At 38.8% G+C, this 27,636-nt stretch overlaps 2 protein-coding genes across 2 annotated transcripts in view; both read left to right on the plus strand.

The window, feature by feature from the left end:
* Window positions 1–18: 18 nt before the first annotated feature.
* Window positions 19–4,222, plus strand: LOC105427373 (putative glutamate receptor). The gene is made up of 7 exons (XM_025218329.2): window positions 19–722; window positions 953–1,282; window positions 1,534–1,690; window positions 1,805–2,013; window positions 2,357–2,443; window positions 2,520–2,680; window positions 3,039–4,222. The coding sequence occupies exons 1-7, from the start codon at window positions 228–230 to the stop codon at window positions 3,433–3,435; spliced, it is 1,836 nt and encodes a 611-aa protein (XP_025074114.2). The 5' UTR covers window positions 19–227; the 3' UTR covers window positions 3,436–4,222.
* A 3,999-nt stretch (window positions 4,223–8,221) lies between these two features.
* LOC105427337 (uncharacterized) overlaps window positions 8,222–27,636 on the plus strand; it is a 32,457-nt gene continuing 13,042 nt past the window's right edge. Inside the window, exons 1-3 of the mRNA XM_011639002.3 lie at window positions 8,222–9,350; window positions 11,495–11,668; window positions 14,672–16,023. Coding sequence (XP_011637304.2) covers window positions 14,748–16,023 — 1,276 coding nt within the window. The 5' untranslated portion in view covers window positions 8,222–9,350; window positions 11,495–11,668; window positions 14,672–14,747. The remainder of the gene's footprint in view (window positions 9,351–11,494; window positions 11,669–14,671; window positions 16,024–27,636) is intronic.

The following is a 27,636-nucleotide window of genomic DNA, read 5'->3' on the forward strand; positions in this document are numbered from 1 at the left end:
AAGAAAGAAAATAATATGGCAAATTTTTTACAATATTTAAAAATTTTTTTCTTTTTCGTTCAATTGTTATAAATTTATGTTAAATAATATAAATAAAAATTAAGTACTATAACTTCTTCCTAATTTTAAAAATTTATTCTTGAAGAGATTAAATATTTGTGATCTAAAAGGCATTTAACATTTGAAAATATAATACAATTCTTTATACAAATAACGCAGATTTCAACATGACGACATTGACGTACACATGGTCACATGAATTCTCACAGCAGCGAGTCATGACCGTGGCCATAACTTTTTCGAACTTGACAAGCGATTACAATACAAAGTACTGGAGAAATATCGCACGGCCGTTGTTCGTTGTTCTCCTAGATTCAAAGGAGACTATGGACAAGTTCATCGAGAGCACGAAGAGCGTAAGATCCATCTCTTCTTTCATCTGGTTCATCATGTTTCTTCAGCGTCCTGGAAAGCCCCTCGAGGAGTATTGCAGACATCCTACCGATAATGTGTTCAACGTAGACTTCAGAACTCTGATGCTGGTCCTGTGTTACGATCATCCGATCCTGGTCGAGTGGTACGCCATTCGCGATAATCGCATCAGGACATTCGATCTGGCCACATGGTCTCCTGATAGAGGCCTAATCTTGAAGACGCAAAAGAGCCTCTACGCCAGAAGGAACGATATGTTCGGTGACGTTATACGCGTGGCATTCGTGGACGTAAGTCTTTATTTTCCCTGTGCTTCGTGCGATCGTAGTTTAACATTACGAATTAAATGATTAAATAATTGTCGCGAGTTTAACGAGGATCTCATAGAATTTGTTAAAAAAAACTTCGTCCCGATAGAAGTCAATTCTCGATATTAAATTAAAATTTAAATTTAACGATGACTCATAGACACCAGTTGATAGATTGATCTGACTGCTATGTTGATAAATGACGCTTGAAGAATTCGCCGCTGGTCTGGATGGAGAACGGTACGATCAACGGGTTTTTCGGTCTGCTGTTGATGGAACTCAGCAAAGTGATGAATTTCACGATGAAGGTTCTGGACCCGGTAGATTCATTCGGCATATGGAATCCGAAGAAGAAGAGGTGGACCGGGGCGATTAATCAATTGATCGATAATAAGGCCGACGTCGGTGCCTCTGCGTTCACGATAACAACCAGCAGATTAAACGTCGTTGACTTCACAGTGCCATTGATACAGTCGCGAAATCGTCTCTATATTAAGCGGCCCATATCGTCTTCAGACGTGCATTGGACCGGATACTTCAGGGTAATAATTTCATTTCTGAGAAAAAAATATATACATCTTGATTATAAAAACTTACTTGATTAAAAATAATTAATGATTATTTAATTAAGGAAATTAAATTAAATTTATATATTATAAATTAAATTAATATATTAAAATTAAAAAGATTTAATATTGTATTAATTGCATCTTTCAGAGAAAAGAAAAAAAATAAGATAATTTAGATTTGATAATAAAATCCAGATTCAGTGAGATAGTTTGCTTCTTTTTAGACGTTCAGTTCTGGAATTTGGTTAACGTTATTAACGGTAATAATAGCTGCTTCTATTATGCTGACTTTTATAAAGACAAGAGGATACTTCTCGATGAGCTTAATATCTGAAAACTATATTCAGGTTTGGGGCATCTATTGCCAACAAGGTCTGCCAGGTAATTTTTATTAAAAATATATAAATGTTCCAGAGTAATTAATACGTCAATATATATGCCAATGTGTATTTATTTAGTGTCCAAATAAAACGCATATATTTTATACGATTTTAGAATTTCCCAGCGAGTCACCAACTAGGCTGGCTTTTCTCTCAATTTATGTCTCGTCGATAGTAATTCTATCCATCTATTCTGCCTCGTTGATCAGTTCCCTAGCACTCCAGACGCCCAGCCTACCTTTTTCCACTCTGGAAGGATACGTTAAGGACGGCTCTTACAAACTGATCGTTATGAAAGATAGCGCCGAGAATGACGTCCCTAGTGTGAGTTCGTGTCTTATGCTGTTACGCAAAGCGCAGAAATTATTTTTGCGCAACAGTGATTTGTCGCAGAATAGTCGAGAATTTCGATTGCGAATAAAGCACTCTCGCTATTGTAGTCGAAAAAATCTTGACAGTATTAATATTACACAATACAAAAATTTTACAAAAGAAATTTAATAATATTATTTATAGAAAATATATCATTTAAAACATTATTCTTTGTATATTTTTGTAATATAAATATATTACTGATAAATGCTCATAAGAGGAGACACATTAGAGCTAATTAATGTAATTGAAAAACATCTTTTATTTGAGTTTTGTATAAATTGTTAAATTGTAGCGTATCAAGGATCCTGTGTTCTTAAAAATGTACGAATTACTGGAGAAGAAATATTTACCAATGTCATTGTCGGGCGGATTCAAGCAAGTTAGTAATATCATTTAATTGATGGAATAAACGGCATTAAATCTTATTAAGTCGATTCACGTTAATTTTCATGTAGGTCTGCGAGAAGAAATTGGCGTTTTATACCACGGAGATTTTCAAGGAGTTCACAAATGTTTATATGAAATGTAAACTAGTATATATCGATACTGGAAGACTCGATAATTTGGCGTTAGTTTTAAGGAAAGGAAGTCCTTACACCGGTTTTATGAACTACCAGTAGGTACAAAAGATATATTTATTTATATATTTATTAATATATTTATTTATTTATATAAAGATTTTATTATTTAAAATACTATCATATTATCTTTTATTAAAAAACATCAAACATATTTTAATGCTGTAAATCAATACATTTTATTAATATTATTCTTTAAAATGTATTTTTTAATAATGTAAAAAATTCTGTATTTTTTTTCTTGGACCATTTAGTGATGCAAGAATTTTATTAAAATATTACTATTGTTTGAAATAATTCAGCTGCAATGAAGAAATATTATATACATTTAATTTGAATTATTTATGATTTTCTTCTCAATTTTTAGAAATAATATCTTAAATATCTTTTTTTCAGGTTACGGCGATTTCAGATTAATGGCGTTATAAACAAGTTGAGAAACAAATATCTTGTAAAAAATAATGCTCCGATGCCGGTTATTGGAATAGTCGAATTAGAAGATACAGCGCCAACTCTGGCGGTCGTGGCAGGTGGTATGATCCTAGCAATACTTATTTTAATAATCGAGAAAATGTATTATTCGTTCAACACTCGATATAAAAATAATGTATCTTCCGTTATGAAATCGCACAATGATCTCGCTGTGAAATTGCAAAAGAAAAGCAACGAGAGAAGAGAGAGGAGAGAGAATCTAAAATTTCGAGAATTTTATAATACAAGTAACATGAGATTTTATAATACAAGTAACATGAGATCGGTTGGTAATAAACATAAACTTTTCGATAAATTTTAATATATATTTCTGATAAAATGTTACAAATGGCTTGTACATAAAATTTATTGTACATTGTCGCAGCATTGATAGATCAATTAAGATTGATCAGTATTATCCTTTCATTTTTGAAAATAAAAAGTAGAGAAAGATAAATATATATATATAATTACTATTCTCGTATGATATATATTATTTAACAACTAAAATTTATAATCAAATGCGATACTAAATGTTCAGCATATTTTTTTATATATTTTAGATAAGAAACGAAAAAGATAAATCTTTACATATTGATTAAAAAAGATTTCGTAGATTTTTCTTTCTTTTAATAATGTCCTCTGGTTAATAATTTTTCTTATATAATCTTTTGCACAAGTTTGATGATAAACATTAATTTTTAAATAATTTATATTAATAAGAACAATAACTTTTATAATATCAACTTTCAAAGCATTTTTCCAGATATCTTCGTCTTTTAATAATCTTTAGATTTTTATGTATTTTTATAGCGACTAATTCAACAATAAATAAAATGTTGATATATTGTTATTTAAATTTATATCAAGGAAAAAATGAATGTTTGCACATCAACATAAATGTTAAATATTGAATATTCAAAGAAATTCTTGTAAAATATTACTTGCAATATACACTTTATTAATACATTTAACAAAATATTTAATATAATATTTTGAGATATATGTATGTATATACTCCTCCATTTTGTAAAGGATGATTGTTTTGCTCTCTCACATGCCGCATATTACGTATATTGCACAAATATTGCTTAAATAAAATAATTATTAAATTTTAACATAGTATTTCAATATTCGTTTCTAATAAACAATAACAAAAATTAATTAACGTTCCGAGACACTGAAAACATCTTGAACATTGTCATAAAGAAATATTCCGATATCAGGTTAGACGAGAATTGGATTTTGCGTCTCTCGAAACCTCCGAAAAATCCACAGAGTTATCCGAGTAATATACTTGGCGAAGAGGTTAAAAGTATCCCAAAGGCGCCAGCTCGCTTGTAACCCCCGCCCTCTCGCGCATCCCAGCTGATGCTCTCATTGGTCGAAGGATTGGAAGCTCTCATTAGTCGAAAGATTGGGAGCTCCCATTGGTCAGCCAATAAACGAAGGATTCTACTCGGAAGATCTTCCTCCCAACTCCTCTAACCTCTTTGCCGAACATGATTCTCTGGTAACTTGGAGACGAGTTTGCGGATCTCTGGCAAGATGCGTCTGCAAATCTTCTTGTCACCTGCCTCTTCCTCCTATCGAATATACTTTTCTAATAACTTTGACGATTTTTCGTGAGACACGTATCGCGACACTCTCGTCTAACTTTTCTCTTTGAAATGTAATCTTTGAAGAATTTTAAAGGTATTATCTTTCAGGAGTGTTGAACTATTTATTGTTTAATTTTATTCTCCTATTGCGACTGTACTGTAATTATATTCTTCCATCATTTGAAAATATATTCAATCATTATCGAACAATATCATAGCTAATTAGTTGAAGAACAATTTTCCATTATTCTTTATTTAGCGAGTCCAGAAAAACGAAATTTATGTTAATTATTTTGTTACATTATTTCTATAAAATTTTTTAAAGCTTCAAAGCTTCTAATATTATTAATCTATGTAATATGTAATAATTATATCATATAATTTTTATAACATTTACAAACTTCTTAAAAAAGATAAAAAGAAACACATATTTGGTATCTCTTGATGAAATTAACTATTAATATTTATAATTTGCTCTTTAATGAAATAATTATAAAAATTTATGTCTACATATATTATTGTTTTATTTATTGTGTATTTTTAATTTGTTCGCTCTTTGTTTTTAATAATATTTAATAGTACTATTAACATTGCTATTTTTGAAATAACTATAACAATTTATTTCTATATGTATTATTGTATTATTTATTTTATATTTTTAATTCGTTTGTTATTTGTTTTTAATAACAGTACTATCAACAACTTGTCGGAAGCGGAAATTTGCATCCGCAGCTTGCAGTTTCTTGCAGTAAATGTAGTTGATTCGATACTCGCACTCAGGTAGCATCGCTTCGTCAGCGGGCGCAACGGATGCGAGTGAGCACGCGCTTGTGTTTCCGTTTTCTGTTTGACCGGAAGTGACCTTTGCCTCATTAGAAAAAACTTGCACGCATGCATCAATCCCGACAGCCGACAGCCGTTCCATACGTAGATATCACGTCAGTGTACGTATATGTACAACGTAAGTCGTTTTTACCGTTGTATCAAAGCCTAGCAGCGATGGCGTTGATTATCAACGGAAATGAACGCACCTTCGCGGATAACACAGTTCAATCAACGATAAATTAATTCCAAACAGTACGCGATAGTTTCTTCTGTTGACTGTTGTCGGCTCCATTAAGCATAATAATTATGATTATTCGAGAGAAAAATAAATGATATATTTTTCTTGCAAAATATATTTATATCGCATTCCTTGCAATTTTCTTTCAAAAAATGCAAGCGAAAATAAGAGCTGAAAAATAAGAGCTGAAAAATGAAAGACTCAATCACGATGATATATTTTTCTTTTTAAGATTTTGTTGTTAATATTTATTTCTTCTTTTCAGATTTGTTAATTTGATTTTTTTTCTAATTTATTAATTTAATTTCTAATTCACTTTTTATGGCAGAGAGAAGTATGAAAAATAAATTTTGTCAGTTTCTCATTATATTTTCTCATTATATTAGGAGAAATATTTTGATAAAAAAAGAAAAATTTGTCGATGCGACTGCACTGTTTGATGACGCGCAGCCGAACGGCCTCGAAAGGCATTCCGCGATTGTCTATTATCATTAGCGACGATCGATGTCTACGTTCTTGGAGAAAAACAAGAATCTTCGACTGGTCTCTCTCTCGTCATCGCATGTGATAGTTATTGTTGGCGCATTGTGTCATCCCTGGGCTTGTCCAGAATGCCATTATCCCGCGGCGACGAAAGATAGAGCATACTTCTACAGCCGATCGTAACAATAACAATAATTGCGAACCAGGAAACAATAATACTCATTGTCATTAACGACGATTGTTGCAGAGAAAACAATGATTGTGACGATGATGATGATGATAATGACAACAATGGGCGAGGCCTCGTTCAAGAAGTCGTAAAGTCACGCAACGAACGGCCGTCGTTTGAATTTTGATAGCTTTATTGAAAATTACTTAAAAATTTGCGACGAATTGAACATGAACAGGAGAAAATCAAAAAAGAAAAATTAAATGAAATAAGAATTTTATATGTGATATATTATAAGTGAATTACATTTCAATATTATTATTATTCAAATATTATAAGAGTTCCTTTAAATATAGTGCTTTAAAAATAATCTACGAGTGTAGTGTAAAAAGAATTTTTATTTTATTTTTAAAGCACTATATTTTCAAAGTGGCTGATTATTGCAACAGCATTTCTGTCATAAAGAGAATAGTAGTTTGTCCAGCAAGAGGCTTGAGAGTTACTTTAATTCCACCACTGAGATTTCTTCGGTTACTGCGAAGTTCATTAATGTGTTCGACAGCGTAGGAAGGTGTTAGCTATCATTTGTCCTTATGCGACACTGCTATCGACTGATAATTTTTAGAGGAAGCGATCATCTTTATGTGAATAAAAATCACGAAACGTAGGTCGTTGTCCTCAATATACCGAGACCACGGTTGAGAATTATCTAACTGTTCTATTATTAGATATAGACGAGTCTGATAATTCAATTACTCTCTTCTAAATCAACTACTTTATAATCATATTTTTCCATTCTTAATTTTTTTATTAATTTCACAAGACAGATGATTCGGTTAGTAGGTCGTATATAATATATGTTAATTAATATATGTTATTATGACAGGAAGGTAACAATTATTTAATATTTATCAGAATCATGGTAAAGATATTATTCTATTGTAAATTATAAAATATCTGTAATATTACTTGTTCGTGGATTAAACATTATGTATTAATGCATGTATAAACGCCTCTGGTAATTAAGAGTTCAATGTAATTAGTGCTTTCTCATGCGTATTTTTTCCGGTAATTATCATTCAAAGATTCTATCACTAAAGACAACAGAAGTTCAATTGTTACGCCGATCGTAGATTACATTATGCTCCGCAATGACTTTCTATTCGATTAATATCAATGCTCATTGCCTATTTTCGTTAAAGTCATCATAAGGTGGCACAACGAAATATTGTTTATTCAATGTCAAAGCCGAGAGAACGACGTCAATGTATCTTTTGATCAACATCAAAATCAGGTACCACTTCGAAACGGCCGATCGTAAAAGCATTTTAATTGCCGTAGCACGTTTTTGCCCAAAATGGGCGGTCATCGAGTTTCTCTCTTTATAACTTGTCTCTCTTCCTCGTTCACCTGTTATATTCTTCTCTTCGCGTCATCGTCGGTTCGCATACCGTTTCGTACTTGCAACTTCTACTTTTGTTCGACATAATCAGAATTATATGCAATTAACGTGCGTATTTTTTTTTTTTTACGCTTCTCACAGTTCTTCATCGTTTTCTTTGCATAAACAACGGGATAAATCTCTGTCTTTTTTTCTCCCTCGTCTCTCTCTCTCTTTTTCCCAATGTCGACCCACGTATACCGGGTGTCGCGTGGGTGTGGGTCGCGTTACGTCCGCATGCACAGTGAGAGGGGGGGGGGAGGAGGGGACATGTAGCTGATGCGGCTCCCCACTGCCGTCATCGTCGCCGCCGTCGCCGCGGCGGAATGGAATGGAATGGAATGGAAAGGAAAAGAGCTGTAGTATACCTACAGCTGCCTGTCCGCCTGCCGTAGACACGATTATGTTTCGTGTCTGGCGAATCCATTCAGTGCTTCTCACGGCACGGGGGCACATGGTGCGGTCGCGGCCGCAAACGGTCTCCGCGAGTGGTGCACGCACGCGAACGGCGCGACGAACAAGTGCAGCGAGCTTCGGAAGATAAGCCCGCCCGAGGAGATCGAAGGACAGAGTGAGAAGACAGAGTTTCGGGCGAGCTGAAAATATTATTTAAATATCAAAGTTACATTAAAAATATTTTTAAAAATATCAAATATTAAAAAAAAAGATGTTTTAAAAGGACAAATTAGAAACTGTGGAAGACGTTTTCGAGATGGATTAAATTTATCAGGGGAAACATTGAGATGTATTGTAAATTTTAGCATACGAAAAGTTATGATAAAACCCAGAACAGAAATGTTCGAAAAAAGTGCAATGAAAAAAATAGCAAAAGTAATAATAAAACGAGAAAAGGAAATTAAAAAAGTGAGTTATTTTTCGGGGCAATTTTGATTTAAAAATTGCTACATGAAAAAAAGTGTTTTTGTGAAATATTGATAAGAAAGGAAGGAATAGAAAAAAAAAAAAAATGAGAAAACGAGAAAAAAGAATTAAAAAAAGCGAATACCACGCGCGTTATTCTTCCAAACAATTTTGAAAAATTGCTACGCGGAAAGAAGTGAATTTGTGGACATCGAGAGAGACGCGGGAGAGGAAACTGTGACGATTCTCGAGAAACGATTCGAGAAACTTTGCAATCTCCGTGTATTTTTGGAGGCGATTCGACGCGTGTCCAGTTATGCGATGTGAAAAGCCCGGTTCCGGGCTGATTATGACCGCGCGCCGATTATGATGCCGTGAAACGTTCTTGTCGATAAAGCCTCGTGGCCGAATGGCGCGTCGATGCTGCGCTCTCTTCTTCCGGACACGTGCTGAAAGCATTTTTAAATAGTGTTATCGCTCATCCGAACGCGGACAGACGCCCGGGACCGGAGAGATAACTGGCGGAGGAGGAAGGCGCAGCTGCGGGCGGAGCGATTCCCGGAGACTGAACCGGAAAATCGGCGACTTACGATCTTAGGATCACTCGTGTGTCGTGAAGGTAATTAGAGTTAATTAGCGAAATTTCAGTCGGAACTAATTGTATTATTACGAGGAGGAAGAGCGTTCCTGAAGTATATCCCCCAGGGTTTGCATTCGCGCGGATCATTTATCATGAGAGGGGGGAGGGGCAGAGGAAGCTAATTGTCGAAAGGGAGGAAATTTATGGGCGCTATCGGCGCGGCGCATCGGCGCGTCTGCTTTTGCGACTCGCTTCGAGACTCGTCTCGACTGGTCTGATGAATGGGAGAGAAAACCGGATGTATAATGGAGCAAATAAAATTCGATCGCGGTGTGTAACTCGCGCCGAGGAAAGTGTAGCGATTGAATAGTAATCACGCCGTAAACGATTCCGCGTAATCGGCCGGCTTAGCCGGAAAGGGACGAAGCGATCAGACCGCGCGGAACGCGAACGGTAGGAATTCGAAAGTCGTCCGACGAGATCTCCGAATCGATTATCGATTCGTGGATTCCTCGTCTCGATGTAACGATCCGCTCGTGCTGCGATTGGATCAAAAAAAAAAAAAAAAGAAGAAGAAAAAAGAAACATACGCAACAAATAAGCGGTCGAGGATGAGATAAAAGGTAGGCGAGGTAAAAAAAACATGCGGACTTGTAAATCGGCCACTTCTTTACTCACGGAAGTCGGACTTGGCGGCTCCCGAAGCGTGGAGCAGTCGGCGCGAGGTTGCGCGCTGTAACATAGCGTAGATGCGATCAGAAATTTTAATTAAACCGTTATAATCGTTCGCGTCGTCGGCGTGGAAAGTTACGTAACCGCGGCTGATGATGATTAATTTGTTTTCAAATAGCGAAATTCCGCCGCGTGCGCGCGGGCGGCGGGATGATTTCCCTCGAGAACAATCGCGCGGTATTTTTTTTTATCTTGCGTGTAAGACAAATCAGGACGTTTTACGTTAGACGTTCGCTCTTCGAGGCGCGTCCGGAATCGATGATAAATCGAAGTAAGTCTGAAGCTGGAGCGCAAGACGAATGTTTCGTTTCGGTTCGCATTGTTCATGTGCGGTTGGCCTTTGAAATAGACAGCGGCGAGTCTTGTATTGCACGGTCGAATTATGCTGTCGATTCGGTGTTGCATCATTCGGCTACAAGAAGCGGCTTCGGCAGCGAATCGTAAATGTCGGAGGCAGAGCGCAGAGCTACGTTGTTTTCTGGGACGGATTGTTCTAGTGCGGCCAGCTAGCAAAATGCGACGAGAACGGTTCGCCGTCGGTTCTCATCCACTTACGCGGAATTGGATCACTCGCGGTCCGTTCGGAATAACTATGATTCGCGGAGGAAGTCGATCCGCTAAGTTTCACACGGAGATTGACGGAGATGATGCGATCCGCATAATGCCTCGCCGACGTAATCAAAGTGCGACGTCCGAGTAGAAGGGAACAACTCGGCGAGCGCAATCATTAGTCGGTTAAATATAGACATCTCGGGAATTATCCTCGGTTAAGTATTACGAGACTCGAGAAAAAAGGATTCGCGGTCATCTCCCGTTTTCTGAACACAAGGACGAATTTGCGCTTTTTTAAGTCGGACGAAAATTTACCAGTGAAATAAAAATCTTTAATTTAAAATAATAACGAGAAAAATATAAATGCACGTGTTACTTCTCTCTGTTTTATTTGCGCGGAAAAATTTGGATAAAGATCTGAAAACAATTTTGTAGGATGTTTAGATATGAACACTACGAAAATTGTTGATATTTTAATCAACGTCTTGCATAATTATTTTGCCGGCTCAATGAAATTATTTTCAGACCCATATTTGGTCAAATAGATACCTGAGTTGCCTTTACTTGTGTTCATTCATCGTTCTTTAATTCTATGCATTCCTTCGTTATTCCGGAGTTGGAGAACTTGGCGCGCCTTATATGGAGAGCGCAGCGAAATTGGGTCAGCGTTAATGCAAATTGAATCTTATTTGAATTACTGACGTCGAAATAACTCTTTATTCTAACTTATTCATGGATCGATCCACTTAGACCTGATGGCGGACAACATTGTCGGCCTACTCAATCAACAAACGGCGGAGAGAATGGGAGCAACGTACCACGCTACGCGTGGAAAGCCGTAAAATCATGGGCCTCGTAATGGTGCTCTAATGAAAAATGCGTGGATTTTCTTGTTGCAGAGCTAACGAGAGAGACCGGCCACAAGTGCGAGCAGCGGGCCAGGAGTTTCCCGTTATCGCATCTCGCGGAGACGAGGAAAAAAAGAGGCGATTTGTCCGAGGCGTCCGATGAGATTTTGCAAATCTCACGGTTATCTCACGGTGGCCTCTCTCGAGTCGCAGAAAATAAAATAGGTAACTCCGTCTCCATGCTCCCTGCACTATCTTTCCTCTCTTTGCTTTTTCTCGCATCGTGTAAATGTGCGCACTGCCGGAAGCGCAAAAAGCGTATGATGGACGATTTCGGATTTCGCTCGGCCGAATCTCGAGTACGGGAAACGACGTTTATTCCGTTACGTATGTGCGAAGTTTGCGCGTTTATTCATTTTCCGGAGCGAGTGAAGCTGGTGCAGCGTGACGGATTTGCGGATTTAAGCGCATCGTCAGCGATAACGATCGTTTGGTCAGTTAAAGTGAACATCGCTGCCCGGGCCAACGAGTAAATAGGAAGTAAAGTGAAACTCTGAATCACGCCTCTCTTCTCATTAGCGATTTTTATCCCCATTTAAATTGTATTTGTAACTTTTGGGTGAGAGTAAAACGTGAGAAAACTGCTGGTCAGCCTTCATGAAAGAAGAAAGCGAATTTTGAATCTCTTTGATTCCGTTGCTTTTCACTGCATTAATGATTTGCAAATTATTCGCATTTATGATATATTTCTTTAATGATTTAATCAATGCTTTCCATTTACTAATTGTGTAATTTTTTTATGAGCAAGAATTATAGATGATTAAAAAGAAGAAAGAAAAATCGGTCGACGTTTCTGACGTTACGCAAACTTGTTAAATAAAATTAAAAAATGCTAAAAAGAGGAATAGATCTTAAAGTTAGATTCATCGAACTCTTGCTTCTTTTCATGTATTATTTAATGTATGTATTTTGCGATAAAAATAATGTGAGCTTATGCAAAATTAATCAGAATTACAATCAAAATACTGAATAGTTTACAGGATAATTAGCCATTCAAAATAAAAATTCCTGGAATCTAGGAAGCGCCGTCAAAAGCTTAAAATAAGCGATCGTGTTGGCGATTAGGCCTGTCGCTGCCAATTAGTAATGAATTCAAAACGAAGCCAACGGTACAACGGGCAGGCATTCAATCCGAATTATGAGACGCACTATCCTTAATTACGTCCGCTACCGTTTCAGAAAGTTTCGCGCTTTTGTTTTCTTCGTTAACTCGCGATGTATCATAATGGAATCTGATTACGCTTAGCGGGACCGTGTGCCCGCCGACGAGCTGCAATTATTTCATTACCATATATAAGTACTATGTCACGTAACAAGTACGCGAACCATGGGCTTCATTATCTCGAATTAACGGCCTGTGAGGTATCAACATTGCTGCAGTATGACGATTAAAACGAGGAATATTACAAGCAAGACAGTTCGTACTCGAGAAGCTCATAGAGAGGAACGAAAACGTTACGTCTCCGGCCGTTACGTCACGCAGCTTATATCACACCGGCGACTGTATTCGCATAGTAATCGTCGTTAATGGCGACGATCGATCTGTCTCGATCGCGCAGGAGGCATCGCGCGTACAGAAGCGCGGTAAGATACGCCGATCGCCGCCGCTGGCCATTTATGGCAGCGCGGCGGAGAGAAAGACAGAGACGCGTGACTGTCAGCTCCGCGCGATCGTACGATTTGAACGATCCTCGGCCGCGTTCGCGATTAGAATGCAGCCGCGCGCGGATGGCGTTTTACGCGGACGATCGCGCGCCTTGACGCGATAGTGACACCCACACACTCACGCGCACGCACACACACACACACACACACACACACACACACACACACACACACACACGCACACACGCACACACGCGCGCGCGCGCGCGCGTGCACGTTACAAAATGTGTGCGATCGGGTCGCTGCCCACATGCGTTGCGTTGCCGTTGCGTTGCGTCGTGTCGTGTTGCGTGGTGACACCCACATGAAACGCAGCTACTAGCTATCGACGAGTCTCTGCTTAATACGCTCAATTATAAGCCTCGGTGACTCGCCGCGCGCGTTTCCCGCGACGAATTGGTCGTGAGTCTCGCGCCCGGAGACGGGGCGATTTTCAGCGTAGTCGACGATATTCGAGTCGTATGACCTTGCAGGTCGAGTAGACGTCGAGACGCGCGCGGCGGACTGTAAAAGCTCCGCCGGTGTTTTCTCATTGCCGTATAAGTCTACCGAGACTCGAGACTCGAGATTCGAGTTGTGTGAAGTGAATTAACAAACGAGACTCGAAAATCGGACGGGCCTGTGAATCAAATTAATTAACTCGCCGGCGGTGGAAATGCCATAAGTGCGTTGCAAGAATCAATATTTTTATTTTCTTCCATCAAGAGGAGGAAAGGATGTCTCGTGAAAAGTGATTAATTCGAAAAACGCGGAAGATTTCTCGTCGCGGCTAATGAGCGGTCTTTTCGAGCTCGTTTCGCCGCTGAAATTTAATTTTATTTTTTCTTTTGCTTGGAATTACATCAACGTATCCGATCGGGCGTGAGCTTTGTTTCAGCGGCGTTAGAGTTTCACCGCTGTAATTTGCATAGATTACCGTTGACGCGCGAGGTATTACTAATTCCATGGAAAGCTAAATTATTACGTATCGATCGGCGAACAGGGCCTATCATTTAGCGAGCGGGTCGTTTCAAATGACAGTTCGCCGTTATAGCTCCATTTGACCCTTCCGTTACTTACAAGATAATTAATAATCCTGCCGACAGAGATTTGACTTTAGTTGCCTTGCGAGTTTATTACCACAATCTTAATAGCATACATTTTAATGTGTACCGCCTTTCGGTCGCGCAATATTCTCGAGCAACGTCGTAGACTCGACGTAGTCGAGTCTTTTATCATAATTGTTTCTTTTATGCGCCTGGAAATGACGTTTATGTCCGGCATTGGATAATATTGAATTTCCGTGTCTGCGAACAACAACTACTTTGGAAACGATAGAATCAAACAGTCCAAACATTTTATTATACAAGATGATTACTCTCATTTTGTCAAATTATTTAATTCGAATTTTCACAGACTGCGATTAATATTTTTATATAAATAACGTCAGAATTTTTTAAATAATTATTCTATTCTTTAAATTAATGTTAAATTTCGAATTTTAACTAATACTCGAATTTTCAGGTGAACAACAATCTCCTCCTGAATAATCTTCGTTCTTTCTGACGAAAGAGAATTGATTGAAATAAACGAGGAAAAAATGGTTTACCGAGGCAGTTTGCAGACGGACGATCCCAGGGATGCACCGAGGCTAGTTCGGATGTCTCCTTTGCGTAACAGCAGGTCCATCAACCCCGGCCCAAATTCACGGGCCGTCACCTCCAACAAGGGCTCGACTTATCACAACTCATTTGCGACGTCGATCGACGCCAACCGGGCGCGATTAATTGAGGAGAGGCGATTAGGCCGCGAGCGGGACATCGAGTCGGTTGAGAAGGTGATTATGAGGACTACCGGGTTGAAGATCGGTGCGCCTAAACTGCGCAATATCAGTCAAATTCGGGAGACCGTCTTCCTGGACCAATCACTAACGCCGATCGACAAGATCGGCAAGTTGGAACCGAGGAATCGATCGCGCAGCGTCGCCGTCGGTCTCGAGGAGGGCAACCCCAGGATATCGAGGACTCACAACTCTTTGCTGGCGGATCTGAGGGATCTGGAGAGGCTGAGGAACACTCCGCCGACGCAGCGGAATTACAAATCTCCTTCACAGAGAACGGAATTAACCCTGGCGAGTAAGAAGAATGATGTGCCGACCTCGGCCAAAATCCGGTCGGACATCTTCAAGATCCAACAGATGTTTCAATCGGCGGATCCTTTGCCCAGGACGGTAATCAGAAACGGCAATGACAGGAAGATCAAAAGCGATTCGGAGAAGGAGGAGAGAAAGCCGGCGAAGGAAATCAACAGGACCCGGTTGCTGGCGCAGAAGCTTCTAGAGGCATCCAGGGGCAATCGGGAGTCATTGAAGGATCGATGTAACAATTCGAAGATTGTATCCAACAGGACGTCGAACAAGGACGTGGAGAAAAATGGCAAAGCGCCGAGTAAGATCTTTCAAGAGAACATTCTACAGAGAGACCTGAGGGACAAGCAGAGGCAGAAGGAGGAATTCGTGAATTCGGAGGATCGGCCGTGTCCTCCCGCTCGCAGAAGAAGAAACTCGAGGAATCGAGACTGGAAGAACGCGGATTATTCCATGGACGAACGCCGTGAGTTGGAGGACCGAGGAGTTCGCGATCTCGATCGCGAGGAGGACTCGTCGAACGGTGCGGAGGAGAATTCTAAGGCCAGTTCTAATCTGGAAAGACCGGATATTCTGGATGGACTGTTGAAGGAGTCAGACCGGCAGCTGGCGGATCTGAAGAGCGATCTCGGCGAGAGGGGACGCTCGCGCAGTCACTGGCGAGGGTTCGTGCAATCCATGAGGCTGCACGACGTCGAACTTCATTCTGACAACGAGGATCAGCGAAAGGGTGAGTTTGAACAAATCTGTGTGTGTGTGTGTGTGTGTGTGTGTGTGTGTGTGTGTGTGTGTGTGTGCGCGCGCGTCTCATGCGTGAGAAAAATATTTAATGAGATATAAATGATAATTGACATACGTGCACGCCAATGAATAAATAGAATAGATGGAATAATATTCAGTATCGGTTAAAACAGTTTTAATGTTGATTAGAGTTAACTAATTGTTGTTTATAAAGTTTGTATATTGAACATAAATCAACGATGATTGAAAATTTGACAAGGAACCTTTGCAAAGGTCAAAATTATGAAGCTTTGGAATATTTTTAAGGTACTTCGTTAAGTAAAAGTTAGTAAATTGGTTCTTTAAATTTAATTTTATTTAGTTATAATAATCTTGACTGAAAATATAAAATATTTTTGCCACAATAAATCAAAGAAAGACATTTGATCAAATTTCTTTATTTCGTTAATCACACGTAATACGATGTGTTATAATAATTTTATTGAAGAGGACAACGAGAGATGTTTACCGGTATTTTACCCGCATTTGCCTCGAGCCTACATTTATCTCGAGCATTCGAGCATTCGTGGCTGTTGAAGTTTTCAGGTTTATCGTTTTAATGCCCCTAGGCCGTTGAAGGAAAAGGGCGTATTTTATAAGCCGGTAAATTCAATTAACGACGTTTGTCGTGGTATTTAAAATTACAGTACAACTGGCGTGCCTATTAATCCCTTGGGGAAGGAGACACCCCTATTTTTGGATGCTCCCTCACGTTCATTTGCTCGCACGCACTCGTTACTATCGCAGGTCAGGGTAGTATGTCCCCAATATAGATTGTGTGCAAGTCCCCCTAACATATGTCCCTATATATGGATTTAACTGGAGAAACAGTCGCGCCGAGTGCCTCTTCTCTGGTTCCGTAGTGAAAGTTTCAAACCGATGATGGTCCCAATCTTTTCAAGCACTCGATTGTATATACGATATCCCTGAAGAGCTGACACTCCTGCAAACGATAATGTAAGATCGAATTCCATGTCTCTTAAATATGAGATTTATGAAATCTGAAATATTATTGTATTTATATATTCATTATGCACTTCTAAGTAATTAATTTTACTTTATTCATCTGTGATTTTTCTAAGACTAGATATCTCGAGAAAAAAGATGTAGAATCAATTTGATTCGATAGAAGTCTCGCTGCTACTTTGAAGTAACTAAATTAATTGAAAATTGAACTGAATTAATTGATTTTTGCGTTGCAAAAACTAGTCGAGAGCGAGATAATCGTCTTAATTTGTCCGATTAGATAAGAGACAAGTGTCGCTTTCTCCACGATATTTAATCGATACGAATTGCAGCTCGATGAATGCCGAAAGTGTCGGTGTGTTCTCACGGCTAATGCTTCCAGGAAATTTTCTGGTTCCCGGTGTGTGAATGTTGTGTTCAATGCGAGCGGAATGGCATCGCCATCACCTTTAGTTGAACGTAACGTGTAAAAAGGTGCTCGGCGGCTGGCGTTACTTTGCACCGCTCTTTTATTCTGGTTAAGCATTCTTATCTGTGACTTATCATCTTACATGTAGACCCACTATATCTCCGCTTGCGTACGTGCCCATCCGATGACTCAAGAATGTTGATGCGTGCCTATAATTCTCGAATACAAGACAGTCGATTGCGTTTGCGTCGCAAAAATGCAGAATTATACGAAATAAAGACAAAAAAGAATAAACTTTAGAAGTTAGAAATTGAGTTGAGACTCGACAATTAAATTTTCTTATTAGATAATCAATTTTACAAAGAAAGAGGTAATACATAGAGAAAATGCGTTTTCCTTCGAGAGAGCTTTGAAAAAATTTCTTAAAAATATTAATTTGAATTTAAAAATTTTATCCTTTTAATTGAGGCGTTGAATTAAAATAATCGCGCGGACATATGAAATATTCGCCAGATGTACATTCAAATTAAATATTTTCTTTTTTTCTCCCGGAACATCGTGGAGAATTTCGCGTTGCATTCATAGATATCATCACATTATGTTGATCGTACATAATCTTCGTGTAATGCGAAGCCGACGTTCCTTCTCTCTCTCTCTCTCTCTCTCTCTCTCTCTCTTTCTCTCTCTCCCTTTCCCTTTTAGAGAAGGTTCGTAAAGCAGGCGCCTCGCGAAAAAATTCCTGAATCAAAGGATCTCGGGTCGTCGGTGACCGCGAAAGGGTTAATCCTTTCGCGTCGCGGTGAAATACCGCGTTTACGCTTGAACTATGCACCCATGCCAGGCTGGCTGCCACGTTCGAATACCTGGCCGTTCGCGTAATGCCGTACTTTCGTCCTGAAAGTCAGAAGAGGGGCAGGTTTCTCCCTTTTCGCGCATCGAGAAAGACACCGACATTCGCATTCTCACGCGCCGCGAAAGTTTTCATATATAAACGAAGAGAGAACGCGACACGCGCAATTAACGGTCTGATGACACGCAATCACTTTTATCGTCCGATTCAGCGAGTCTCACGATTTGATTGCGTAAACATCCAGCCGCGTATTCGAGAATAACATTTGAAAACAGAAGTAATATTAAATTATCCTTTGTAAGACAAATTAAGTTATTTTCCAATTATTTTCGGGATACGTGTAAAATCAATATTTTTGTTTGATAAAAGTTTGAAATAATTAATCAGACAGCAGCTAAATTAATTGTCTGGAGGACGAGTCTAATCAATCTTTTTTATCGTACATTTCAGCTCAAGACTGAATTATGTAAAAACTCGATCACGATGCGAATAATTTCTGAAAGTACAAGTCAAATTAAGTTACTATTATGCAAAGCAAATTAAATAACTTTCCTGACTTGGATAAAGTTAGGATTTTCTTTCAATAAAAACTTGAATAGGTCAGTACTGTATAATTAAATTACTTGAAGTACAAAGTCATCAACTTGTCATCAGTTAAATTAACCAGAAAAATACAGAGAGCAAACATATATTTTATACTCTTCTTCCTTCATATTATATAGCAAAAAAAAACATTTTTTTCTGATGCAAACGTATATTTTATAATTCTTTTTCGTCTGTGTTATTAGCAAAAAGAAAAAAAGACATTTTTTTCTGATACTTTGAGTACAAATATAGATTATCCGATATTGCGAGATAAATAAGCGGCTCTTTTTACACGGTCATGCAATAATTTTTTTATGACACGTCTAATATCGCGCTAATCGTCATGTAAACCTCGCGGCATTCAAAGCGATAGAACTGATCCCGGCGATCGCGTGAGAACGGAAAAGTCGTGTTTAACAAATCCTAGGCACAATAGGGCGTACCGACAACAACCACGATCGATATTGCGGTGCGGTGCATCGTATCCGAATTCCTTTTCACACGCACGCACGCGGCTCCGCACGCGTTTTCCTTATACAGGGTGCTCCGGAACCTCTGACTCGAAATTTTCACAAGAAGAATAGAATTCGATTTTCGCGGAGATTTTACTCGAGGCGAGTTTCTAATATTCAATGTAAAGTATTTAGCAATGAAACTTTGATTACGTACGATTTTAATGAAACGGAGTTTACGTAAATTTGATTGGACAATTGGATTCTTTTCGCTCAAGCCAACTTGACTACTTAATACTAGGATTATATTATGTAAAATACATTTATCCAGTGATCAAATAATTATAAACTCTTTCGGCAACTTTCGGACTAATTTTATTTGAATTTTCAGCCTCTGTCCTTAGATGAAAAATCAAGTGAGTACTTGAAGTGAGTACTTGAATGATTTATTGAGATAAATTTAGACGCAAGATCTTTTTTTTATTTATTGGATCGCAGCTAGCTGCAAAATGCCAATCTCTATCGTGAAAGCATTGACTCTGAATTTCTTGAGAAATCCTCCGTGTTAGAGGACCGACACCCCGTACAGACTCTAACGGCCCTTGCCCTTGAGTCTACGCCCCAATATTGATCCGGATGTCCCCACCACGGTGGGTCACATCGGTGTAATCCCCCCCCTTTCTTCGACCCCGCCGTTGGAGGCCGTTGTTCGTCCATACATCGGTTCTGATGCGCTACATCGTCAGTGTAAACGTGACTGTCAAACCGTTAACACTTTGCAGACCGCTCGATCGATAGTGTCAACGTACGTTCAACGCCGGTCTTCTCTTTTTCTTCGTTCTTCTCTCCGTCACCCTTGTCCGCAGCCTCCTCCGCAACCCAACGCGATGCCGCCCTACGTCACGAAATGTCTCAGTGCAGATACGACCACGCGGTAGGACACACGCGCTCCGTTGCCGCCGGATATGGTGCTTTGCGACGTCTGCGACAGCAAAGGTGAGGGTGGCCTTTTTCTTATTTTTTTAACGGGGGAAGAGAGTGGTCCTGAAAATGAGAGAAAGGCTGCGCAATATCATCCCCATGGAGAGAAGGCTCATTTTTTTAGTCTTTAATTTTGACTATGGGACTATGAGATTCTGAATTTCTCTCTGGGGACGGGGGGGGGGGATACGTTTAGAAATCGACATTTTTGTCGATGGCGGAGATGGCGACCAACGTTTGCGCAGTGAGAAGAAAAATTAAATTGTTAAGATAACTTGATTCCTGGATTTGTGATATTATTTGTAAACTGTCACTAGTCATCTTTTGTGACAACTAAAGTGACATTTTTAATGAACAAAGTTTGAAGGAAAAATATTTAGCAGGTTCAGGTTTTAATTGATTCTTTTACATTACACGTAATTAATTGAGAAAAATTTAAATATTTAAAATAGCAAATTTGATGATCTCAGAATAGAAAAAATTCTGAGAGTCACAATAATGAATAAAAATTTGCTCTTCGCGATTATATTAATCGATGCCATTACCTCGCGACGTGCGTAATCGGTCTTCTCTCTAAGGAAAGTGTCAGCATCGTCGCATCGGCGAAAAGGTCACGGATTTTGCTCTGCGGAGAAATTCCGCGGCGGAAGAGAAAGTACGCCGGGGGTTAACAGGAAGTCGTGGGATCCTTGTCAACCGCGGAATTTCCACAAGGGAGAAAGGGCTCGTTAGGGGCACGATGTACACGTAACCGAGATCGCGTGAGTAGCAACGACGCGCTGATTCGACCCTTGACACGTGGGAAGGTGAGATTTTATGACCTTACGTAACGCCGCGAAGGTAATTTTACGTGGAAGGTGGCAGGGTGATTTTCGTTGCGTCGCGAGAGCAGATCCGCGAATATTTTATAGCTAATCCGACGCACACTTCAGTGAGATGAGTTATATCGAGATAATCTTGCATATATATATATATATATATATATATATATATATATATACAGGGTGATTTACGAGAAAGTGACCGGAGCTTAACGTCAACATTAGAGTAAAATTTTTAATAATAAAAAAATAACAATGGAAAGGAGATAGTTAATATTTCTGCGTTTAGTAAAAATAAGTGAAGAGAAATCTGAATTGTATTGTAAAATATAAAATGTCATAAATGAGATATCATAAAATATTATAAAAGTTTATTAAAAGTGTAGAATTTTGATGTTTCCCTTGTTTTTAATATAGAATTTAATATAGAATATAACAGAAATTAAAACTTTTTTCAAATCTTAATAAAACAAAAGTTTACACAAATTTAAATCGGTCGGTTTTTTTATTTTCTTTCTAAAAATTTATTAAATAAAATTAATTTGTTTAATTTCGAAAGTCATAATATTTAACAATTTTCATCAATTTATTAAGTTAACTGTTATTACAAATTTAATATTGGAGATTACGGTCTGCATCTTAAGCGTATAATTTGTCATCCAATAATCTAACGTAATTTACGTAAATTAAATCTAAAGAAATCGAAATTCAAATATATTTCCCGGCTTGTATTTATCTTACGCGACGACGAGATGTGAATAGGGGACATAAATTGCTATTAAGATGATTTATAATTCGCATGATAAGGCCTTTCATGAAACATTATACAAATCGATGTTGATTTGCTGTGCTGTTTGCTGAGCCATTTGTAAGCAGAATACACAGCAAAGGTGAGAGAAATCTGCAATGTTCGTGTGGTAAATGCCTGACATTTTCACCCCCCGTTGCGCATGAATAAATATGGGACCGTTTCTCGAAAGTGAACACTGCAACTTCTGATTTGTCATCTTGAAAACACAATCTGTTTTCTCCTAAATCTCGCGGACATTATAATTAGCCTCGTAGTCAGGATTAATTGGTCTCTTTACTTTCTCGGATTTCAATCACACGAAATCCTAATTACGCTATTACTTTGATTTACGGCGAAATTTTTCAGAAACTTCGCCAAGACTTTTGGATGAATTATGGGCTCTCGTATGTCCCTCCGCGATATTCCGCTTTAATGTCCCACGCTCTTTGGAGTCGGCCACGTTTAACAAGGTTCCGGGAGTGTCGCGATCGAGAGAACAATGCCGTTCGGCGGCGCAGCGAAAGTTTCTATTTACGGACACACGGCGTAGGAACGTCGTGTATACCGTGGACCATATATATACGATGACTGTACGCCGCGCCGAGAAGAGTCAGATTAAAACGGCAGACTAAGCGGCTCTGGAGATTACGAGGGCCGCTCGGACTCGGCGTAAACAAGCCTCGTTATGCGCTTAATTACGGACGCTCCGGGCCGCGCGCGCGCTGAGAGAACTCCGTGTTCTTCCAGACGTATTCTCTTTCGAGTGTCCCTTGTTTATATATTTACGGAATGGCGAGCTCGGAAGTGAACGGGAAATTTACGTTGCGTTGTCGTTTTTGAAGCCGAAGCGGCTCATCGGCAGACGCGCTTTGCCCGCGCGTCTTGTAAAGCCTAGACATAATGAACGGAAATAAGGAATTAAATATAAAGAACAGGAAATTACTCTTGGCCAAAGAAAAGAATATATCTTGTGTATTGAAGCATAATCCGTCGAAATTTTCGTTCTTTATCTTTAATTCTCTATAGATGTATTTTCTGTTTCTGCACTGGGTTGCACTCAAATTCTATCTTGCTTTGTTCAAATTTCAAATATATATATCTATTTCATTTTAAGTATGAGTGTATACCAGTTTGGCTACAAAACGTTTAATTCTTTGTTCCCTCTTTTTTTTTATATCTAGGCTCTTATCCTACTTTTTAAGCATAGCTATCGTGGTTCATTGAGCTTCTCCGATTTATAGCGCGAAACTCGGAGGCCAATCGGTGACTTTTGCTCGACTCGCCGTGATAACACCCCGACAACACTCGCACCCCTGTTTATGCTCGACGAAAGATAATGCCGAGTTAATCGATATAATGCGGGCTTTGTGCGCGCCTTCGGCATCGCGTAAAATTATACGGAGGAATCGCGATATGCGAACGTCCGTCATTTCCGCTCTCTCGCATTCAGCGTGACCTATTTTAACATTAAATATTCAACAACTCAGGCAAGCGGAGAAAAATAATCGCCGACGCTGCACAACCATTTCTTTTTCTTAACAATTAATTTTCGTATCTTATTTCGTTAGGAATTTTATTATTTTGTTTTGCTTACACGGATAAAAAAAGAAATGCATAAAATAAGATACGAAGTATTTACTAAGCGATAAAATAACGATGGTTTTTGAATGAGACACTTAGTGTTGAATAATCGAGGAAGTCTATCGTCGGGTGGATTTCACTCTGCGGATAGGCGCCTGCTTATCGCAGCTTATATTCCGTAGGAAAGAATTCTTATCAAGGAGAAAAATACCCGCATGATGTTATATTATGCATCTCGCAGCACAACCGGGTAACATCCTCGCCATTAAAATTTAATTACACGAATAATGAGTCGCTCGACGGTTGCGTAAATGATGTGCGCACGGCATTAACACTGATGATTTTAATTGTCGGAAATTAGGGGCTGCATAATCTTCTTACGACATCTTTTGATAATTAAAAATTAGGACCGAGAATATCTCGAGGTTCTCTGCTGTCTCACATGTGTGCCTTGTGTGCTGGAAATTGCCGTTATTATTGCTGCCGAGATGAAATGTAATGGATAGTCATAACTTAAACTGATGAGATTGGTATATTTGTAAAGAAAAATAATTTATTTGCTGTAGGGACAAATTTTGTTATCATTCGATTATTTGATGTTTTGACGTAAAATCTTTTTGTTAACAAAACAGAGAAATTTTGCTGAGCAAATGTTAAAACAGTCTATTAGTAGTAAATGCATCTTATTATTAGGAAATTATTAGATTAATAGTCAACAGGTATAATTAAAATAAATAAAATAAATTTGTTGGGAAAATAAATTTGTTATTAGAACAAAATAATTTACAGATTTAATTAAAAAGAGCTTTTTTCAGGAGCAAAGAATAATTTAATATAATTTTACTTTTATTCTCAAAAATCACTTTTATTCGCACTGCAAATGTTTATCAATGTTATCAGATGTAATCAAATCATGAGTAAAAATAAAAAATGATTACATGTATCATTCCATGTATCAGACCATTAATTATGCGTGTCGCGTTCTCTCTTGGTATCGCGAAAATTTTCGTATAAAGAATATTTTTCTCTTTAAAAGTACCTTTCTGATTTCATTTTATTTATCGCTTCTGAAATAATTTCGTTGGAAGAGAGAAAGCTGCGTGTCTCTTCCCACAGAGATACCAAAAATTTTCCTTCCCAAGGCCATTTCGCGAAGCCTCGGAACCTTGGGTATCGCGCGGGTCACCGAATTACACCGCAGATCGACAAATTGCTGTCGGTGGCGACGTAACTCGATCGGGCGATCTGTCGTGGTTGTCGAACGGTACCGAGGCACCAAATTATTACTTGCGAGGTTCCCGCGCGGCTGTGCGACCGCGGCATAATGGCGCGAGATTCCAGGAAGGCGCGGTGCATCGAATGGCATCCTCATGGGAAAAGAGATAGAGAAGACCTGAAAGAGGAAGAGAAGGAGAGAGAGAAAGAGAGAGAGAGTCTCGCTCTCGTCGCGGGCATCGTCGTGCGTGACAATTCGCCGCGCTGCGCGCGATGACATTAGCCGATGGAGCGTTCGGCTGATTGTCGAGGCGGCCTGGTCACGCGATAACGCCGAAGACGATGATTCCCCGTGTTAAACGACTCGCCTCGACTCGAATCCGCGAGAGAGAAAGGCACAAGTTTCGGATCACTTGATTGCCTGGCTTTAACATCCGAAACTGCCGTTCCTCGTCTGCCGCTATTAAGGGAACCGAAACGTTTCTCTTCTCTCCGTTTTGCCCGAGGGAGGCAAGCCCGCGTTCATGAACGGTTTAATGAAGCCATCAGTTTCGATGAGCTTCTTTCTCTCCATCGCGATATTCGTGTATTGTGTACAATCACGTGGAAATTTGACTCTTCACATGGCTGGACAGCCGTGGCGTTTAAAAACTTAAGTGGAGGGTAGTTTGAAGCCTCTTTTATCAAAGGATAGAATTAATTAGTTTAATGGGAGCTAATGGAAGTTTTTTTTTTAGAGTACAGTGGTTTGAATAAGGAATGATACAGAAAATTCCAAGTTAATTACAGAAAACTAATAATCGATTTTGCTTAATACTTGTGGAGTAATTACCATATTCCTAATACTAAATTGATTACGTTTAACTTCATCGAAGGGGCTATTTCTGGAAAAGTCAACGATGCGCGATAATAAATAAATTGCGTGCAATTGAAGTTATGCATTTCGCCAGTTCCCAGGCCGCAGTGTTTATTCGCGCAGGAAGTTCGCGGTTTCTTCGAGCCACAAATACGAGGGATGTTCAGTTAACGAAATGGACCGGAAACTCGAACGATAGTTAGCCAGCTGATTGAAATTCGGCGTAAAGATAGAACTTCCTGTCTGAATGATCCTTTTCTTAGTCTGTGAACGTTGACATCGTTATTTCTTTAATGATCGCGTAACCATTTAAGTATCGTGGCATGTATGCCATTATTTATTAACGATCGAAGAAGTATTGTCTCGTTAACATTTTAGTATCGATGTGTAAATTAAATTGCACATTAAGTTTCAGAATTTTTATTTATCAAAATATATAAATAAATAAAAAAAGAATATATATACATAGCATATACGTTCAGTTTTAACAATTATCAACATTTAATTTTTACATGAAGAAAATATTGCAGAAAAGTTATAACAAATTTTAAAACTCAGTTTTGCTAATCTGATAACCAATTTAGTATTTTAATTGTAACAGTGATGTCTACAAGGTTTTAATTACAAAAAATAACACATTTAGAAGCATATAATATAAATACATTTTAGTGTAATCTATATAATATTTTCTTTATGTGTAGCAAATATTTTTGTGTAATTTAATAATTTTAATTTTGCGACAGTAACAGACCTGTGTCGAAGTAACAGGTCGAAGTAACATCCGAAGGTATCAATTTTAACAGAATGTCGTTACAATGGAGACGCTGAACAACCGTCAAAAGTCATTCATGTCACGCTGGGCTCGCGCCCATAATTCGTGTACATATTGCTAAATGCGTTCGCATTCTCTCACGTATCTCAGCGGAGAATATCTGCCAAGATATAAAAGCCAGCACGCCAAACGTAATTTATTTTCCGCAGCATAATAACGCAAATCTCTCGGTTTCCTCCGTTCACCGCCGTGATCTTTTCTTTGTCCATTCACGAACGTTCGTTTCTATGGTCGGTGGAAATCATATAAGCCGGTAGTTTCCATTCTTCACGTTTCGACGAGTTTACTGACTCACACAGATCCGGCCGCACTGGTATTATCTTTCCACTCATCTAGACTCCTTCATCTTCCTATTCGTTTCCCATCCTCAATTTGTTTATCGCATCTAATCGTTTACTTTAACCGTTTACTTCGATCGCCGTATTTATCCATCATATTTGTAATTCAATCGTAGGCGAAGGCCTATCTTGTTTTTGCATAGATGAGAAATTTTTGCTATAAATACATTTCGCCGTTATCTTCTCCACTTGCAACTCTCCTGGATTTACAATACTCGCGCGGTTACTCCTCTTTCTAATACTTCGAAAAATTTCTACATTTTATTTATTTACGAGAAATAACGCGATAATAATTATCAATTTATACATACGAAGACTTGACTTATTTCCCCAAAGGCAATACAAATGTTTTAACATATCACGGTACACCTCTTCATTGACAAAGACCGCAAATGACGGTAACGGTAATCCTTTAAGAGCGGATGTTAGATATTTTTTTCTTGGATATAAACAACATCGTGTGCATGCGTGTCTGTGCGTGGCCTCGGGCTGAACGAACGCGATGTTACACGCGGATACATGAAAACGATTTTGCCGATATTTCCAGCGGAAATGCGAAGCGTTACCTCACGACAGCTGCCGTTCTCGTTGTTACATCGACTTCGTTCAAGGCACTCACGTCAGAAGGACAGCCGATTCATCATTTTTTTCCTCATTTCTCGTTATACTTATTAACATCCTTGTAAAATTAGCGCGTTCGCGACTCTTAAATCACGGAGAATCCAAATGATCATCCGAAGTAAATTAGATTCTCACCCCTTTCTCGGGGTGTAGATTAAGATCGTGAAATTCGCGGAGGATCGCGTGTCTGCTAAGACGAGCGATCGATCCGGTCGCGTTACGGCGACAATAAACACGAGCGTAATCGCGGAGCAATGACGACGGCG

This window comes from Pogonomyrmex barbatus, unplaced genomic scaffold (assembly GCF_055798465.1).
Source record: "Pogonomyrmex barbatus isolate J1 unplaced genomic scaffold, ASM5579846v1 scaffold1, whole genome shotgun sequence".
Lineage (NCBI taxonomy): Eukaryota > Metazoa > Arthropoda > Insecta > Hymenoptera > Formicidae > Pogonomyrmex > Pogonomyrmex barbatus.